General features: G+C 41.0%; 1 protein-coding gene across 1 annotated transcript in view; it reads left to right on the top strand.

Annotated features, from left to right (window-relative positions):
* UMAD1 (UBAP1-MVB12-associated (UMA) domain containing 1) overlaps window positions 1-19,594 on the top strand; it is a 221,073-nt gene that overhangs the window by 9,035 nt on the left and 192,444 nt on the right. Inside the window, exon 2 of the mRNA XM_045494913.1 lies at window positions 13,546-13,636. Within this exon, the coding sequence (XP_045350869.1) occupies window positions 13,555-13,636 (82 nt within the window). The 5' untranslated portion in view covers window positions 13,546-13,554. The remainder of the gene's footprint in view (window positions 1-13,545; window positions 13,637-19,594) is intronic.

Genomic DNA, 19,594 nt, shown 5'->3' on the forward strand with positions numbered 1-19,594 from the left:
TTCTTTTTTTTTATTTTAACTTGTTTTATTTTTTATCTTTTTTTTAACTTACATCCAAATTAGTTAGCATATAGTGCAACAATTATTTCGGGAGTAGATTCCTTAGTGCCCTTACCCATTTAGCCCATCCCCCCTCCCAGGACCCCTCCTGTAACCCTCAGTTTGTTCTCCATATTTATGAGTCTCTTCTGTTTTGTCCCCCTCCCTGTTTTTATATTATTTTTGTTTCCCTTCCCTTATGTTCATCTGTTTTGTCTCTTAAAGTCCTTATATGAGTGAATTCATATGATCTTTGTCTTTCTCTGACTAATTTCACTTAGCATAATACCCTTGAGTTCCTTCCACGTATTTGTAAATGGCAAGATTTCATTCTTTTTGATTGCTGAGTAATACTCCATCGTATGTATATACCACATCCATTCATCCATCGATGGACATTTGGGCTCTTTCCATACTTTGGCTATTGTTGATAGTGCTGCTATAAACATGGGGGTGCATGTGTCCCTTCGAAAGAGCACACCTGTATCCCTTGGATAAATGCCTAGTAGTGCAATTGCTGGGTCGCAGGGTAGTTCTAGTTTTGGATTTTTGAGGAACCTCCATACTGTTTTCCAGAGTGGCTGCACCAGCTTGCATTCCCATAGCATCTTTCTTTAGAAAAAAAAAAAAAAAAAAAACTATGGTTTTCACATGTGCTGCATTAAAAAGGGATTTTTTTTTTTTTTTTAAGAAGGTAAAACCTCTTGAAATTAAGATATCTGCTGACTGGAGTGCATCACATATTAGGTGATCGCACCCATCCTTAGAGGAACAGGTTACAGGTTACAGCGAGGAATTATCCCAATGCTTAGAGTGAAGAGATGGAGAAACCCTGGTTTAATGTAATGGGGGATTTTACCTTCCTAAATTAGTAGAATCAGGGGAGACATTACTATGCTGTTCTGTTTTTTTATTTTGTTTTATAAATAAGGGGCAGTAAAGGAAGAAAACAGTCAATTCTTACCACTATCAGGATACCAGTCTTGATCCCAAAAATAAAAGGACAGCTAATTAAAAGGAAAACAAACCAACGAAAATCCCCGAATCCAACAACAACAACAACAACAACAACAACAAAACTACACAAAAGCTTCCCTGACGATTCTAACAGAGACTTTGGGGGTCATATTTATTTACAAAGTAATGGAGGAGAGTAAAATTGCATCAGGTCCATTTTACCCTTGCTGAAACCATCTGTATGCAATGATGGAAAAAGGATCTGAGAAGAAAGGTTCTATCCTAAAATTTTCTTGGGCCAACTGTGACTTTCCAAGATGACTTTATCATACGCTTGAAAAACAGTTCTGCTAGAGAAAATTCCAGAAAATTAGTAATTCTGGATTATATAATGCTTCCATGATAGCGGGATCTTATTATTATGGCAACAGCTCTGAGCGGTATGTGTCTTCCACACTAGTGAGAAGCTGGCAGTTGAGATTATCAGCTGCAGCCTCTGTGGCAAATAAAGCCAGCTGTTAAAAGTCATCAAGTTGTGGTGATCAACTGGAAACACCCCCCAACCCAGATCCAGGAAAAAAAACTACAAAATGAAGAAAAAAAGTGCCAGCCTGGGCCCTGTTGGAATCTGCACTGTGAAGTCCTCTGGAGCTCCTTTCCACTCTTCCAGAATCCTGCCTTGCCCGATGCTATATAATTATCAATTCGTAGCTTGAGATCTTCCAACTTTATAAGTATTTTAGGTATTCTGTTTTGGTTAAAAATCATACCTGTTTAATTTATCAATTTGCTAAAAGCAACGATAGGGTCATGTTAGGGAAGTGAGTTTTATTAAATCCTATATCTTCAATTTTTAACAGCTATTAGATATGCACATGATGTCACTTTCCGGTTAGGTGACAAGTGAAAAGCTTCAAAGTGTTATATTAGAGGGCAGGCAGTCTTCACAGTGAGGTCACCACCACCACTCTGTATTCATCTGGGTACGTCATAAAAGCTGCGCTGGTGCGTGCTGAGGGCATCTGTGAGCTACTCCAGACCAGCAGAAATGGAATGAAAATACTACTACAAGAAGAAAAAAGAACAATGTAAAATTTCTTACTGTTAGAAAAGAGCTTGTTCACCTATTTTTTAAATGGTTGATGGTGGATATTAAAATGCTCTGGCTTTTAGATTTCATTGGATGTTTATTTTTTCAAAATTTTTATTCATTTTGCGTGCTCGAGAGAACACTCAGGGGAGGGGCATAGAGAGAGACAGAGAGAGAGAATCCCAAGCAGGCTCTGCGCTGACAGGGCTCTATCCCACGAACCGTGAGATCATGACCTGAGCAGAAATCAAGAGTCAGATGCTCAACTGACTGAGCCACCCAGGTGCCCCCTCCATTGGATAAATTATTTATTTATTTATTATTTTTATTTTTAGTATTTTTTAACATTTATTTATTTTTGAGAGAGAGAGAGAGACAGAGTGTGATCAGGGGAGGGGCAGAGAGAGAGAGGGAGACACAGAATCCGAAGCAGGTTCCTGGCTCTGAGCTGTCAGCACAGAACCTGATGCAGGGCTCAAACTCACGAACCATGAGATCATGACCTGAGTCGAAGTCAGATGCTTAACCACTGAGCCACCCAGGAGCCCCTCCATTGGATAAGTTTAAAAGAATGTTACAACATTTTTTTTTCAACATGTGGATATTTATAATGTGCTAGAAACTACATCCTTTATAATTTTCGATGGAAAATTTTAGATATTACCTTAAAAAATGCAGGGATGCATAATTTTTCACAATTCTTTTAGGGTGTATGTGAGCACTAAAGTATGATTAGTGGCTTTGAGACTCTTTCGCCTGTAACCTGAACTAAGAAATATATTTCATATCATGACCTAGCACATGCACCCAAAGGCAAAAGTTCGTAAAACATTTTTTACCATATATGATGCTCTCTTGATAATCTTTTTTGCTTCCTTTTCTTCTTTCTTTTTATTTTAGAGAAAAGAGAGAGCATGCAGGGGAGAGGGGCAGAGAAAGAGAGATGCAGGGGCACGCTCCACAATCAGCACAAAGCCTGACGTGGGGCTCGATCCCATGATGCTGAGATCATGACCTGAGCTGAAATCAAGAGTCACATGCTCAGCCGACTGTGTCACCCAGGCACCTTTTTTTCTATTTCATTCTATTTAAAAATGTGGTCATGACCCACTAAATTGAGTTTATTTCCACTAATAGGTCGGGACCTGCAGTTTGAAACACAGCTATAGATCCAAGATTCAGTTCTTTGTTTTTTTCCTTTTCTGAGTGCTTTTTTTCTTTTTGGGGGGTGGAGCAGTTAAAAAATCTGAGAGTTGGAAATAAAATTTATGTTAATGCTTCAGTTTAATTAATTGGCTTTCACACTTCAGGGGAGCTTGTCTGTGACATCAGTTTCTTTCCTTGCTCCCCTCTTGCTTATCCTCCCAGATGTCTGCACCTTTCCCCTATTACATCAATGTCACAAACCTTCAACAATAAAACACCAATGTGGGATGGCAAAACAGAGGAGAATCTTTGGGTAATCCTAATTGATAGTCCAGAGTTAATGGATAAATTTAAAAAGAGCTTAGAGTCCTCTTTTTTATACAGATACAAAATCTGCCAGAGACTTTACTGAGTCCATTAAGCAGGGAACTAGTAAGATATAACTACTTCAAAAGAGAACTCAAAGTATTACCGCATATTTATAGTCAAAGGGGGAATGTTGAATTTATAAATGATGTAAAACTGGTCACTCCCACAAAGCCGTAATTGATGCCTTCTACCAGATACATTTCTGTGGACAGGAATTATTTGCATGACTATCCATTTTCTACAGGTTACCTCCTACAGAGTTGTAATATAACCTAGTCAAAGATAAACAAAGGTTACAATAACCCAGATGGATAAGCTAGCCAGAATATTCACTGAATTCCAAATCCTTTCACAATTTTTCTTTATACTGATCAGATGCAAGCTATTAAGCCCATTCCTGGCCTAGGTTTAAAATTTTGCACCTGAAGGCCACATCCAGTTTGTGGAAGATTTATTCAGTCTCTGGAGTATTTTTACATATTTTGAGTTTCTTGCTATCAGCTAAAGAGTAGATTTTTTTCCAAAATAATCTGATTTCTGCTTTCTCTTGAAATATCAGACTCGGTGATACTGGGCCCACATTCCTACATGGAACTGTGATTGGAAATGCCAAAGGTGCCTTCTGTTGTGGTTTTCTTTTTAATTTTTTATTTATTTTTGAATGAAAGAGAGAGCCTGAGTGGGGGAAGGGGCAGAGAGAAAGGGAGACACAGAAGCCCAAATGGGCTCCAGGCTCTTGAGCTATCCGCACAAAGCCTGACGCGGGGCTCAAACCCACGAACCGCGAGATCATGACCCTGAGCCAAAGTGGATGCTCAACCAACTGAGCCACCCAGGCGCCCCATGTGTTTTATTTTGTTTTGTTTTTTAATAGAAAATAGAAAAATTCAATTACCACAAAAGAACTATAAAGTGAATATAAACTGGCCATGCATCCTGGTAGCAACAACGATTAGGTTTGGTATATATTTTTCCGTATTTTTGTTTTCTAAGAATAAACATTCCTGTCTCCTCTCTACACACAAAATAGAAATTACTTTCATAATTAACAAGCCTGTTCTTTTTTTTTAAGAAACAAGGAAAACTACAGAAAGGATATAAGTAGTATAAAACAAATACAGTAAAGAGACATACTGTAAAGAATATACAAAAAAAGATGCTAAAACAGATTATTAAAGAACTACAAGTAAATCATATCAGCTAAAATGACATTAAAAAGCTGCTTGAGGTCTATTCAGCTAGAAGGTTCTCTAAGGACTGGGCCAGATGGAGCAGCAGTAGGTAACCCCAGCCTCCTGGGCCCATTCACAGGTGTTAACAGGGGCCCTTCAGACTGAGGTGGCTTTAGATCTTCAGGAGAGAGCTTTCTAGATGCTTTGAGATCCTCTCCATGGGGGAGAGATGAGCCAGCCACAGCTTCAGCGTGGTCCTGTGTTTGTTTGTAGTGGTTACTGTTGTTATTGTTGTTTTAGCCTTGCCCATAACAGCCAGTGCAAATTGGACTCCAGGCTTTCCTAGTTCAAAACCTTCAAAAGCTTTTTGCCCTGGTTCCTGACTCAAGCCCTCACAAGCCTTGTTTTGGTGAAGGGCTCCTCCTCGCGGCTCCCTGGGTATCTCTCCCCTTCCCTCCCTCCTTTTCTCAAGGTGCCTGTGGGAGCCCGGGCCCACGCTCTCTTCAAACTCCTTCTGTCTCACAGGAGGCTGGCTTCATTCGTACTTAGCTGCTCTGCATTTGAATTTACCACCCCTGGGTTGTGCTGAAGAGGTCAGTCATTTCTGCAGTTTTGAAACGTGAAACAATATAGTCGAGTTAACATCTAAGTCCTGATAAGACAGCCAAGTATGTTTTTGAAAATTTGAAGAAGAGGGAGGGTACACATCACTTTGGTGATAATTAGGGGGTGTGTTTTCATAGTATAATTTGAGATCTTAGAGATCATGATCTTAGTCCCTGAACTTTTACATTTTTCTGTTTGTAATAACACTGATGTTCCTGATTTTCGCTACCACTTACATGCTTAAGTGCTACATGCTCCCTTTCTCTGGGGCACTAGGTCCTGTTTTCCCGACTGCATTTTACATATTTACATTTGTACCAGTCGCTGGTTCCCTACATCTGACTTGTCTGAAATGGAATTTCAGAAAACATTCTGTTTTCTTCTTTTAAAATGAGCTTCCCTTTCCTACTTTTCTTATTCTATCACTTTTTTCAGTCTGTCAGGCTTGAACTTTCAGTCCCCTTGTATTAATTCCTTTCCCTCTGTGTTTTGTAGAGTCCAGAGTCCCTAGGCCCTGCTCCATAGTTCTGCACATCCCTTCTTTTTCATTCAGATGTCTCCTGTCCTAATCCATTCCCTTCTTGCTACAACTTTCTAGCTTTTTAACTCCATGCTCTCAATCAGCCTCTTCAGCATATCATTTTAAACTTAATCTTTCTGAAACACTAATTTCCTCAAGATCCTAGACTGTACAGTAACATTAAACAAACACTGATATGCCACTCCGGATAGTCTAACATTTTCTTAACTTTTCAGCCCTTTCAGTCATTTGTCTCTACCTTTCTTTTGCAGTCTTGATTTCTTGATGTCTTTTTTTTTTTTTTTTTTTTTTTTTTTTTTTTTGCAGTCTTGATTTCTGCTGCTTATCTACATGCCTCTGTTGAGGTCACTCCCTTTGCTGTCCTCTAAACACACTGTGCTCTTTGTTCATCATGACCCTTCTTACAGGAAAGGCCTTCCTTCTTTTTGTTTGTGTCTGTACTGTACCCAGCAGGTGAAGTTGGGAGTCAAGGCTACCTATTTGTGAAGTCCAGCAGGGTTCTTGTAATTCTCACTGATCCTTTTGGAATCCTTCCGGAGCAAATATGAAGAAAAAACAGTGTGTGTGTGTGTGTGTGTGTGTGCGCGCGCGTGCAGGTTTCCATACAGGTATCCCCTGCGTTTTGAAAGTTCATATTATGCATGCTGCTGTTGCTCTTGTGGAAGACCTACCTTAGTACTCGTTTTTGCTAACTTGAAACAAATCTGAAGAGGATTTTTCACTTCTATGAGAAAAAGAGAAAAGTGAAAATATGTTCAGTGTTTGTTTACTATGGGCTATTCTAGAGGCAGCGTGCACTCTAAGCAGTGAGAGTGACCCTGCCGAGCTCCTTGCCTGGGCACTACACTCAGAATCTCAGCATCAAGCCCACCAGAGCTCTAAACTGAGTCCGTGAGCGTCTGGGTTTCATCTGCATTTATTCTGTGTGTTCCTTCGCAAGATGTATCCTAAGGTATCCAAAAAAAGCCCAAGAGAGGTTATCTTAGGGTTTGGGAATGTTGAAAAAAATTTTCCATGTAAATTAATGGCAATGGCTTCTTCACTTTATGCCATTTTGGCTTATGAAAGGTTTCATAGAAACACTCTACTTTCAGATAGCAGGGGGAACTTGTATGTTATTATTATTACAGTTAAATGGCTGTTGTTGATCAGTCACAGATAGGAACTGTAGTCTATTTGATGTATTTACATTATTTAGAAGTCTGTTGAAATGGAAAGAAGATCATCAGATTGAGAAAACCATGTTGCCTTAATCTTTTGTCATGGGTAATATTACTTAAAAGGTAAGACTTAAAATAATAGGGAAAAATAAATACATTACCTACCCTGCTCTGTGCCCCTTCAGAACAATAGGGTCTGCCTTGCCTAGTGATCAGGCTAGCCCTTTTATATGCAGTCTCTGTATACCATTAGAAGTGAAGACACTGTCCTTTTATTTTTCAGTCCTGTGTGAATGCACAGAGAAAAGAAGCATTTTGCTTTTTACACAAAGACTATCTGTAACACACACACACACACACACACACACACACACACACACACACACACAGTGGTTTAAGTGATTTGAGATGATTTTCCAAATCATTGTGAACTGAACGTTTATATGACATCTAGAATATTGTGCTAATAATGAATTTTTAAAATAGTATTATTGAGGTATTTTATAAACATACAACAAATTGCACATATTGAGAGTGTCCAGTGTGATGAGTTTTGAGTTCTGTTGGTACCCCTCAGACCATCCCTGTGATCACCATAATGGACATATTCATCACCCCCAGAGTTTCCTTATGCTTTTTTATAACCCCTCCTTCCTCTCCCCTTCCCTGTATGTCCCCATTCCCCAGGAAATCACTGATCTGCTTTCCATCACTACACATTAGTTTGCACTTTCTAGAACTTCATATAAATGGAATCATACAGTATGAACTCTTTTCTGGCTTCTTTCACTCAGCTTATCATTATTATTATGATTATGTTGAGATTTATGCATGTTGTAGCATATCTTAGGACTTCGTTCCATTTTATTGCTAAACAGTAATAGGGATATGCCACCATTCAGCCATTTATCTGGTTTTGGACATTTGTGTTGTTTCCAGGTTTTGGCTATTACTAAAAATGCTGTATGACTTTTGTGGACACGTGTGGACATATGTTTCCAGCTCTCTTAGGTAAATATCTGGAAGTAGAGAGTCTGGGTCATATGCTAGGTGTGTGTTTATGTTAGCACAGCAAGCCTTTTAAAAAGTTTTAAATATTTGAATAGGTACATAGTGGTATTTCGCTGAGATTTTAACTTGCATTTGTCTAATGACTAAGGATGTTGAACATCTTTTCGTGTGATTGTGTGCCATCTTTGGTGAAGTGTCTGTTCATATCTTTTGCCCACTTTTTACTGAGTTGTTTTCTCGTCACTGAGTTTTAAGAGTTCTATATGTTTTCCAGATACACGTTCTTTAACTGATATGTGACTTGCAAGTATTTTCTCCCAGTCTGTGACTTGGGCAAGTGAATTCTTTGTCCCCCATCTCTATCAAGTAGCTCCAGGGTTCCCCTGTTTGAGAACTAGGAGACATTCACTCTGGCGTGGATCCCAGCTCAGTCAGGTAACAATGCTGCTGCTGGCTCCTCAGGGATTTTTAATTATAAATGTTGGTATTTTTCCTGTTTATGAGTGTAAAGTTCACTTATTATAGATAATTCTTAAAATATTCAAAATTGTAAGGAAGGAAATGAGACCAGAATATACTTGGGAAGTCCGAGCAGAAGCCCAACTGTGAAGGCCACGTCCATCAGAAGCATGAGTGCTTAGGGTTTACCATAAACTCCGCTTGGGGCAGCAGGACCGTTACCAGCTTCCTCCGCTTGGGGATTAGGGCTCTTAAATTACTCTCATTTTTGCTGTGGATGGCCTCAGAAATGTGGTGGGCTGAGGCTGCAGTGTTTGTTCATCCGGGATAGAAGTTGAATGCTTGTGTCTGCAACGCTCAGTCAGTATCTGGCCTAAGCACTTAATAAATGTTTATTAAATAGAAAGTAAATGAAGTTCTTGAAGTTAGATGTTGTGGAATTAGTAAATGTCTTTTGAACCTAGAGCTGAGCAAGGCTTGGGAAAGAAGAGATGGATAAAGATAGAAATGGAATTAATGAAATGGATGTGACTAATATTGGGAGCCGTTATATTAAAGTCCAACACAAGCCTCCTAAGTGTGAAGGGCTCCTTGTCCGTGGGTGGGGCTTTGTTGATGAAAAACTTTAAGTGTTGGTTCCGAGAGGACTTGGTTTAAAATTCTAGTTGTGCTGTTTAGCGGCCACATAAACTTGGACCAATGCTTAATCTACTTCAATTCTTCTGCTTACACGTTGTGAATACTTGGGTGTGCATGGCGAGATGTCTCTGAGTTACGGGATAGCATACGTAAGACATTCTGGTATAGTGACTGACACTGTAGGAGCTCAGTAAATGTTAGTAGGGTTTTAGTTACTCCTCTTTTCCTCCCTCGTTTCTAGTCTTAAGCAAGACAACTCAATCTGGCTGCTGGAGTGGGGACCTACCTGTGTATTTCAGTGATAGGAAAAAATATCATGTGATAAAGATAATTTGATTGTACATCATGGTGTCCAGGGGCATAGTCTTTTCGTGCACGGAGTGATTTCTATAAAGATACATGGATGGACTGACTTTAGATACTTGTGGAATGAAGAATTATTAGTGCCAGCAGTACTGTTCATCATAAAAGGGAATCCCAAGACTCGTATTGTAAAATTGGAACGTGATTTTCACGTGAAAACATCCTGAGGAGGGAGTTGAGTGGTGGTCACATTGGTGGAGTGATGGGTGTGAGGGTAATTGGTACTTTTGTAAGAATTTTAGAGCTGTTTCAGATGAATATTTGTAGCAAACTATTTTTTGCTGCCATTCTGAGCTCTTTCATACTGTCTCTGCTTCCTTTCTCTTACTGATTCTTCTGTTTCTTCCCTGCCTGGAAGTTTCTTGACTCTTGGAACCTAAGTCATCCCTTCTTTTCTGATGTTTATAATGTTCTAAAAGAAGGGGCTATAATATTATGATCGCCAATCAGTCATACTAACAACAAACTGATGCAGCCTGTATATAGTTTAAATTCATTGTTTTGGGTCATGAAAAACTTAAATGCTTCACTTAAGTTATAACTGCTGTACAAAATACTTTAATTAAAAAAAGATTCTTCGGGCTCCTGGGTGGCTCAGTCGGTTAAGCATTTGACTTCGGCTCAGGTCATGATCTCATGGTTTGTAAGCCCTGCATCGGGCTCTGTGCTGACAGCTCGGAGCCTAGACCCTGCTTCCGTGTCTCCCTCTCTCTCTGACCCTCCCCTGCTTGCGCTCTCTCTCCCTCTGAAAAATAAATAAACATTAAAAAAACATTAAAAAAAATAAAAGGAGATTCTTGCACTACCGGAGTTTGGTCTGGGTTTTGTAATAACATAGTTAAACTTTGGGGGTTGAGACTGACTTACCAGAACCACTTTTGTAATTTCCACGTTTGTTCCATTTCTGTTTTGTGGCCAGACACGAAAAGTGTTGGAAATTTGAGTCCTTCTGTTAGAAGGCTTATCTTTATATGTTAGAACAGGAACCACTTTTTAAAGGGCTTCTCTTTCTCTGTGTTCGCAAAGCCCCTTGCTGTAGCACCCCAGTGATGCAGTGAACTAAGCAAGCCACATGGCCATACCTACCTCCAAGGAGGGAAGTAAACTGTAGTCCTAGGGCTCCATAAGGCAGAGAGCCAGTGAACAACCCTAATGATTCCGTGGTTCTCACTTGTGGTCATCACATGTAACAGCTCTTCTCATTGTAGGCAAAATAACTCACCCCTCCCCAAGGGGAGTAACCCAAATTGCCCCATTCAGTCACAGCAGTGCTTGAAGTCCCTTATCGTCCCATCAGGCCCTCTTGTGCCATCTCTTGGTCTGGAGAATTCCTGAATTAAGAAGACCTGTCCCTTATGTCCCCTCCCACTCTGGTGGAACTGGGAAACACCCTGCCCAAACCACTCCCATTCAGAAAGGGGAGGAACTGGAGATACACCACTGTCATGGAGTGGGAGCAATTCTGAAATCCCACTGAGCAGGCTTTTGGGGGGGAACCCCACCTTGGTTTGGAGGATGTTCATTAATTATGCCCAGATTCTGCTTCCCGGGAGAGGCTCCCAATCCGTTGTTCTCTCTTTTTTTTTTTTTTCCTTTTCCATTAACTTCCTTGGCTCCCACTGAAGTGGGCCCTAGAGAATAGGCTGTCTTTGGGGGTTGAGCAATTTTCTCTGGCAGCTTCCTGTCTATAGGGTTGTCCTAAAAATCCAGTAGTCATAGTCCTGTTTTAATCCAGACTAGTAGTAGTCATTTTGGCCACACAGCTCTCAAAAATTTTGTTGGCTTCCCAGCTTGATTCCAATCAGCTTCATGTGTCAATAGCCAGACCTACAATTTTTGCTAGAGATCTCTCAGATTTGCTACATTTCTCATCTTTTTCACCCCACATGTGCCTCCTCCCTTTAATTATTTGAGGGTACCTTTTTTCTGCCAACCTTCAGCTGAAGACTTATCCTCTTCGTCTGTTTTTCCTGAAACATTTTATCCCAAGTGAAGGAATTTACTATGTGCCACATTGATCCACATTGAGGTTTAATATCAGGTGTAGCCGTTGTGTCCTCTTGATTTGATCCTGACCCAATGTTGAGTTTTAATCAGCTGTTCTTTCAGAGGCCTTCTCCGCTTCATTTTCAACTGCTTGGGGTTGGGAAGTCAGTTGCCTTTTCCAGTCTGTCAAGCCTTGGAATCTGAGCTCTCTTTTCTTACATTCCTGCTTGTAAACCAACCAGTTCTCTTCTGATGCCGTTTCTTCCTCGCACAGGTTTCTCTTGATCTTACTCAGTTGTTCTTAGCATGTCACTCTTTGTCTTTTCATCTTCTGCATTTGCTTTGCATCTAACCTCGTTTCTTCACCAGTTCCACACAAGCCGTATCTCCTTGTCCTCTGCTGAGGGTGCCACACTATCTCCAGACCTTTCTTTTGGACCCGTCACTATATCCAGTAAGCGTTTTCTTTGAGGATTTCAGAGGCTATTCCTTTTCTTTTACTGAACTGTTTTGTCTTTTACTTCTCCAGTTTTTTTAAAATTTTTATTTTTATCCTTTTTAATTAAAAAAAAATTCTTTTTAATCTTTATTTATTTTTGAGAGAATGAGAGAGAGACAGAGTGAGGGCAGGGGAGGAACAGAGAGAGAGGGAGACACAGAATCCGAAGCAGGCTCCAGGCTCCGAGCTGTCAGCACAGAGCCTGATGCGGGGCTTGAACCCACGAACCGTGAGATCATGACCTGAGCCAAAGCCAGACGCTTAACCGACTGAGCCACCCAGGAGCCCCTTTCTTCTCCAGTTTTTATTCCTTTAAGATTTTTTTTAATGTTTATTTTTGAGACAGAGAGAAACAGAGCATGAGTTGGCATAGGGGCATAGTGAGAGGGAAACACAGAATCTCAAGCAGTCTCCAGGCTCTAAGCTGTCAGCACAGAGCCTGAAGCGGGGCTTGAACCCACCAACCGTGAGATCATGACCTGAGCCGAAGTCAGACGCTTAACCGACTGAGCCACCCAGGAGCCCCAGTTTTTATTTCTTTAAAAGTGAACTTGGCCAAATATGTTTTCTGTCAACAAATCGGCTCCTTTACCGTCCACCCAGGTCTGCAGCTAAGGGTGTATCGACCTCCACAAACCCCAGTACACTTCTCAGTTTCTAGAAGGCCTTTGCTCAGATAGGATCTTTATTTGCCCTCCCTGCTTGATTTTCTGGTATGGGTGGAATGTTTGAAAACTAAAGTGTGGAGCACTTTCTGCCAGCGGGACTTCCTTTCTTTGCTGTTACGTTGCTTTGCTTATAGGGACTGTCCTCAGAATGTGATGTGTCCTCCTGCGTTCCCTTCAGCTTCTTTCCCAGTTGTTTTCTAGGAGTCGGTGTCCTCCTCCCTGAGTGTAAAGAGGAAAGACGTGCGCACGCGTGTGTGTGTGTGTGTGTGTGTGTGTGTGTGTGTGTGTGTGTTGGGGCAGCACACAGTCTTGCCAACACAAAGATCTGCATTGATGGCAATTTAAAGTTGGTTGCAGTGGATACAATCCTGAGTGTCTGAATCAAGTAACTAACTGTAGATGATGTTTGAAGTGCCTTCCTTTCTTTTTTAAGGTGGCCTCAGTTTTATGACCCTGGCATGACAAGAAGCCTGGACAGGTTTTTGTTTCGTTTACTTTTTCTTTTCCCATTGCAGTGTCTGATTTATAGTTAGTGAGATCGTTCCATATCCTAGGGTTACCTGTTGATTTTAGTTTTACGTATAATAATTTCTTGGGTTATTTCCTGCATGTTCAGAAATTGAGAGAGGTTGCATGATTCAAGGCACGTGTGGTTTGGAACTGGAAGTCTGTGCCCCTTAATTTCTCTATTTGTCTTCTGACACCAAGAGAGGGCTTATGTTTTTAAGTCTGGTAATGGAATTCCTTAAAGTAATCATTGTGATATATTTATGTTTGGCATTTTACTAAGACTTTTACAGTTTGCTCTGAATCTGACATTGTGTGGTGTTTCTGTTTCAGATAGCAGCAATGTTTCACTTCTTCAGAAAGTCTCCGGAATCTAAAAAGCCCACAGTACCAGAGACAGAAGCCGATGGATTTGTCCTTTTAGGTGAGCCTTTTACAGAAACAAAATCATAATTGGATGAGTTATTGTTCCTTTAAAAGTTTACTTTAAAATTATGTGATTGATTTTTAATTCTCACTAATACCTGAATTAATTTATGTATATGAAATCTATAAAAATAAAGCTCCCCAGTCACTTAGAATATTTTTGTCAAGTCACACTCTTCTTATATTTACTTTGGCTGCATCCTTCAAATTATATGTGTAAAAATCGTCTCTTTTTTTTCTATCTGATAAGCTGGTCAACCTTTTTAGTTGCAAAAACCAAAAGTCTTGAAGGATCCTTGATAAAGTCAAGTTCTGTTTTATAAATAGCAGCAAACCTCGCCTCCTAAATTAGCATCTGAAATTAAATCAGGCATCCAATAAATCATTTGCTGAATGAAGTATACTTTTTAAATCGAAATATGTTACATAGTGTCTCCTAAATGTTTGTTAAGATGGGTTTATTTTCTATTATAAAATTGATACCTGCAGTTATTACTATTTTGGAGGCTTTAAAAAAATTTCTTTCAAACAAATACTATGCTCTTTCCAAGGCGAATTCTGAAAAATATCATTTCCTTCGTGTGTCGTGTGTCTTTCCCCTGAGGAAGAGACTTGCAGTCTTTGTATAGTTCTTCCCAGAAGTTCTGTCCCCAGGGGTGATGAGCTAAAACCCAGTGTTCCCACGTAACTCACATCCTCTCCCACTCTGGACTTCCTCCCGCCAAATTCTGCTTTTTCCCTGAGAGGAGTTGCATGAACTCATAGGGTATTTGCTCCCTCAGATGTTTCTCAGGTATCTCTCTTTCCAGATTCTGGTTTCCTTCCTCTTAGGATCTCTATCTTGGCCCAGTCAGACCAGGGTCCCCTTGCATGGACAAATGCTTCACATGTCTTGAAAAGTGGAGGTTGGTGCCTTGGATTTAAAGGTGATCTTGAATTTTCAGCTTCGGCCCTCTCAGAGCTGGGTTCGTGCCATGCCTCTTTCTCCACACTTTTACAAATTTGGGTGGGTAGGTCTCTGCCTCTTCAGCCCTTCTCTTCAGGATCTGGTCTCTCACAGAAAGGACACGAGCGTTTCACCCATCTGGCCCTCTTCCATTTCTAGGCCTTAATCTCTGGAAGACCAGATTACAGTTTTTCTTGCAGCTAAATGTTACCTGTGAATGTCCCATCTTTGACACAGTCAAGTTCTGTCAGGCCAGGATCTGCAGTGCTGGCAGATTCCCCTTCCCTTCTGGCAGTTTTTCTGAATCTGCTGCCTATGTCCTAGGACAGGGGCAATAATTTGGGTGCTCAGCATTATTTTCTCTCTGTCCACATCCCCTGTGCCTGAGGCAAAATAGTGAGGCATTGTTTGACCAGGACCAGTGGTTTTTCTGGGGAACTTTCTGATGGGTATAAACTGGGGTCCCATGCACATGACCGCTCCTCTGGCCCTTCTTATCGCATCAAGAATTTATGCCTCAGCTTCCAGGTCTGAACTGGCTCCATCAGTCCCAACTTCTGTTCCTTGAAAGCTGCCAGTGTTGCTTCCCTCTTACCTCCTGAATTAGCCTCACTAACTAAACCTCAGGGATGCCTCTGGTCTGCTTCTTTAAGCATTTCACACAAAACTCTTCTCTCAGAAATGTGCTTCAACAAAGCCTGATTTTCCAAACTCTGTTCTGTGTTTCTCTGTAGTCTTAACACATGTGCAGAGAGCTTTGCTGTTTTCTCTTGTATCATGTTTAGAAATCAACATTCCTCTTTTTGTAATCAAATAGTCATTTAAAGGATGTGAGTGTAGTACACAGACGTCTTTGTGAGCAGGTGCAACTTTTAATGCTCTTCATATATCTTCTTCACCTGTCTGGTGAAGCACCTGAAATTGCTGTGTGGCCTGCGACATTGCAGCATTTCAGAGGTAAGTTTTAACCACAGCTGAAAACCCCCTGTTGCTGGTCCTTCTAAAATCTCCACTGTCTGGTAGCTCAAAGCATATGGATGCTTCAGTTGTAGCTCGCCCAACATGGGCCTAGTTTCCAGTGTCTTCTGCCTCAGCGGCTGAAGCTTATCTGCTGTGGACCTTTCCTCTTCTAGAAGAGACGCTGGTTTATGAAGCAGTTTTTAGCCGAGTCTTGGAAGACACAGAAACTTTCAGATTTGCTAATTCATGAGGGAATTTCCAGCACTTTATTACCCTCATCTGCTCTCATGTTCTAGCTGCTCCCTCTGATACACCTAAGCTCTGAGGGGGCACTTTCCCAAAAGCTGACATGCTGTGTTTGGAGGGTGCTTTCCCAGGACCATCTTGGACTGAGTTGGGTGGGTTTTGTCCCTGCACCATACCTCACCTGTAATGTTAGTGTCCCTGGCAGTCATGGTGAGGAATCACTTCCGTCATCGTTCCAGGACAGTGATGTAATTTGAAGTCAGCTGGTGGTCACCGTTTTTCAAATGACCCAAGCCAGACGAGTCCCATAGATGTCTGCTGAGGCTTTCTTCTCCTTCAGTGTCCATGAGTGTTGAGCCCGTCTCTAGGTGCAAAGCTCTACCCCTTCACCCCCCTCCATGAAAAATCCCTGCATGCCTACTATCTTGAGAGCTTAGTTACTCTCCTGAAGTTGTGAGGATGTCAGCCAGCATCAGCCTTGGCTCTCTCTTCCTGTCTTCCTTCTCTTCTCATTGATCACACCACCTCCCTTCTTTCTCAGGAACACCTCAGAGACACTGCAGTGAAGGGCAGATGAGATCCTGACTCGAGCCAGACTTGTTGGCTCTGTATCCTGGCTCTACAGTTTGCCAGAGTCTCCATTACAGGGGAGGCAGAAATTCTCCTCTCTCCTCTCAGGGTCTGCGCCTGGGCCTGAGACGTAAATACACAAAAGGCAGATGAACAGGAGAGAAGCATACAGGCTTTTATGTGTACACAGGAGGCCCCCGCCCCCCCAAGAAAATGAAGACCTAAAGAAATGGCAAAACCCATGTGCTCATGTACCAGGTTGAACAAAGAGGCCACTGTGGAAAAGTAGATTGTGTGGGGAGACTCAAGGAAGATAAGAGTTATTTTAACAGGGTCTGTTTGTACAGAGTTCTCTTGGCCTTGACTCTCCACCTCTGGTGATAAGAATTCTTCTTTCCTCCTGGCATCTTCTAGAGGGGGGCTTTATCTCCTGCTTTCGGGAAGGAAAGGAGAGGTCAGAGCGCCCTCCTTGCACCTGCTATTTTTCAAGTGCCTTTAGCTCAAAATAATCCTTATGCTCAAGCACCATATTTTGGGGTGGTATATTTGCCACCCTCCGCTGTTTGGGGCAAGTTATATAACTTCTGGAGGTGAGAGGGTGTTGAGAAAATGAGCGTGATACCGGTATGAACCCCATAGGGTTATTGAGAGGATTAATGGGTTAATATGTATAAAATACTTAGAACAAGTCTCTGGATGAAATGATAGTATTATATCCACATACAGGTGAGGACTGAACTTTTCTGGGTTCTTCCAGCTAACGTAGAGCAGATCTGGGATTAGTCCAGGCAACCTGACTTTAGAACCTAATCCTCTTAACCACCAAGCTATCCATCTTTTTTTTTTTTTTTTATGTCATATTATCATTTTAAATTTTAAGACATTAATGACGTTTTAAACTCTTTAAAATTTTTTTTACATTGTATTCCTTCGTGTTTCAAAGAGAAAGTGTTCTGTTTCTTTGTTTTTGCTTTTTTTTAATGTTTGTTTATTTTTGAGAGAGAGATGGTGTGTGTATGGGAGGAGCAGAGAGAGAGGGAGACACGGAATCTGAAGCAGACTCCAGGCTCCCAGCTGTGAGCCCAGAGCCTGACGTGGGGCTCGAAATTACGAACCGCGAGATCACGACCCGAGTCAAAGTCGAACGCTTAACTGACGGAGCTAACCCGACGCCCCATCTTTGTTTTTGCTTTTTAAGTAAAAGAGGGTTGGTATATCATAAAATTTGGCTAATTTTGCTACCCCAGACTTTTCACTTTAAACTATTTAAAATATTGCAGAAAACTGTAATCTCCTTAATGAGGTTGAGGTTGGAGGATGGTATATATTATGCAGTTAATAAAAAAATGCATCATCAGTTAGGGACCTAGTTGATTTGACTGGTAAAGGTTAGGACAGATTATTAGGAATACAGTAGGTTGTCTTTGCTAAAAATTTTTTTTATTTATTATTTTTGAGAGAGAGAGAAAGCACATAAGTAGGGAAGGGGCAGAGGGAGAGAAGGGGATAGAGAGTCTGAAGCAGGCTCCATGCTGACAGCAGAGTGCCTGATGCGGGGCTTGAACTTACAGACCTTGAGATCATGACCTGGGCCAAAGCTGGACTCTTAACCGACTGAGTCACTCAGGTGCCCCTAGTAGGTTGTCTTTAAAAACAGAGTGGTGAGGGGCACCTGGGTGGCTCGGTTGGTTGAGCATCCGACTTCGGCTCAGGTCATGATCTCACAATTTGTGGGTTCAAGCTCCGCGTTGGGCTCTGTGCTGACAGCTCAGAGCTTGGAGCCTGCTTCAGATTCTGTGTCTCCTTCTCTCTCTGTCCCTCCCCTGCTCATGCTGTCTCTATCTCTCAAGAATAAATAAACATTAAAAAACAAAACAAAACAAAAAACAGAGTGGTGAGGGGCACCTAGGTGGCTCAGTTGGGTAAGTGGGTTAAGCATCCAACTCTTGATTGGCTCAGGTCATGATCTCACAGTCATGACATTGGGCCCCCTTACCAGGCTCTGTGCTGGGCACAGGGCCTGCTTAAGATTCTTTCTCTCCCTCTTCCTTTGCCCCTCCCTCATGCACTGGCGCTCTCTCAAAAAAAAAAAAAAAAAAAAAAAAGAGTGGTAACCTCTTTTTTTTTAAGCCGATTTGTTCCACTAAGTTGCGCTTTTTTATCATGTGATTATACACTGACAAATGTAATACCTACTTTAGTTTCAGTGCATACTGTGTGAAATATTTTGGAAAATGTCAAATAGGTCAAATGGTAGATATGAAATGCTGTTATTAACATGTTTCATATTTGGCACACATATATTTTGGTTATTTCTTAGTCCTCATGTGCAGTAGACACATTGCAGGAATATAAATATATACGATGGGTTATGTTGTATTTGGGAAGTGATAAAACTAAGTGAAGACTGAGAAACAGTTATATTTATGGCAACAACTTACCAATATGGAGTCTACAGAATTTTTTAGATTATCATTGTATGTAGTCTTTATACATTTTTCTAAAACGGTCAGAGTAAATTATGTTGTTAGAGGTGTAAATTATCTCTCCTTTCCCACTTGAGAGGACCTTTTACCCTGGGAAGGCCTTCCTGCTTAACACAAATAGGTTTCAGGTGACAATTACTAGATGGCATTGCTGAAGTCAATACCCCATGACTTGAAATTTTGGGTCCAAGCAGAGCCTAGGCACTTTGTTGATAATAGGAATATCTGGGTTGTTCGTATACAATTAGCTCACTTTTGGACAGAAAGAAAGCTTTCTCCCTGTTAAGGTTTCCAAAGCGTTTAGCCTTTGTAAAATGTCGAGTGTGCTGAATAGGAAAAAGGGGAGAAAAAAGCCTCGTAGAAAAACATCCTTTCCCTTGTAACCAGTTCCTATTCACATAAGAAGGTAATAGCTATTCGTTCATTCAGTAATGAAGTTGAAGTAATCCTCCAGGGTACTCATTTTACACAAAAACAAATTGCAGTTTTCATTTGCATCACTGGGTGGCGATTTTTCTTAGTTTTATACTACTGTTTAAAACCCTAGCAAGCGTGGTACTATTTGTAATTACCAGGGTTTTCTTGTGTTATGACATGTTTAATTGTAATTTTAAGACATTATCTTTAAGTTGATTACAAATTTACTACTGTAGTGTGCAACCTCATAGTTATTTTAAATTAAGGAAAAGGGTATCTGTTGCCTAGATGTTGGCATATAATTCCTTCTGAAACTAAGACAAAGGCATGA

This window comes from Leopardus geoffroyi, chromosome A2, assembly GCF_018350155.1.
Source record: "Leopardus geoffroyi isolate Oge1 chromosome A2, O.geoffroyi_Oge1_pat1.0, whole genome shotgun sequence".
NCBI lineage: Eukaryota > Metazoa > Chordata > Mammalia > Carnivora > Felidae > Leopardus > Leopardus geoffroyi.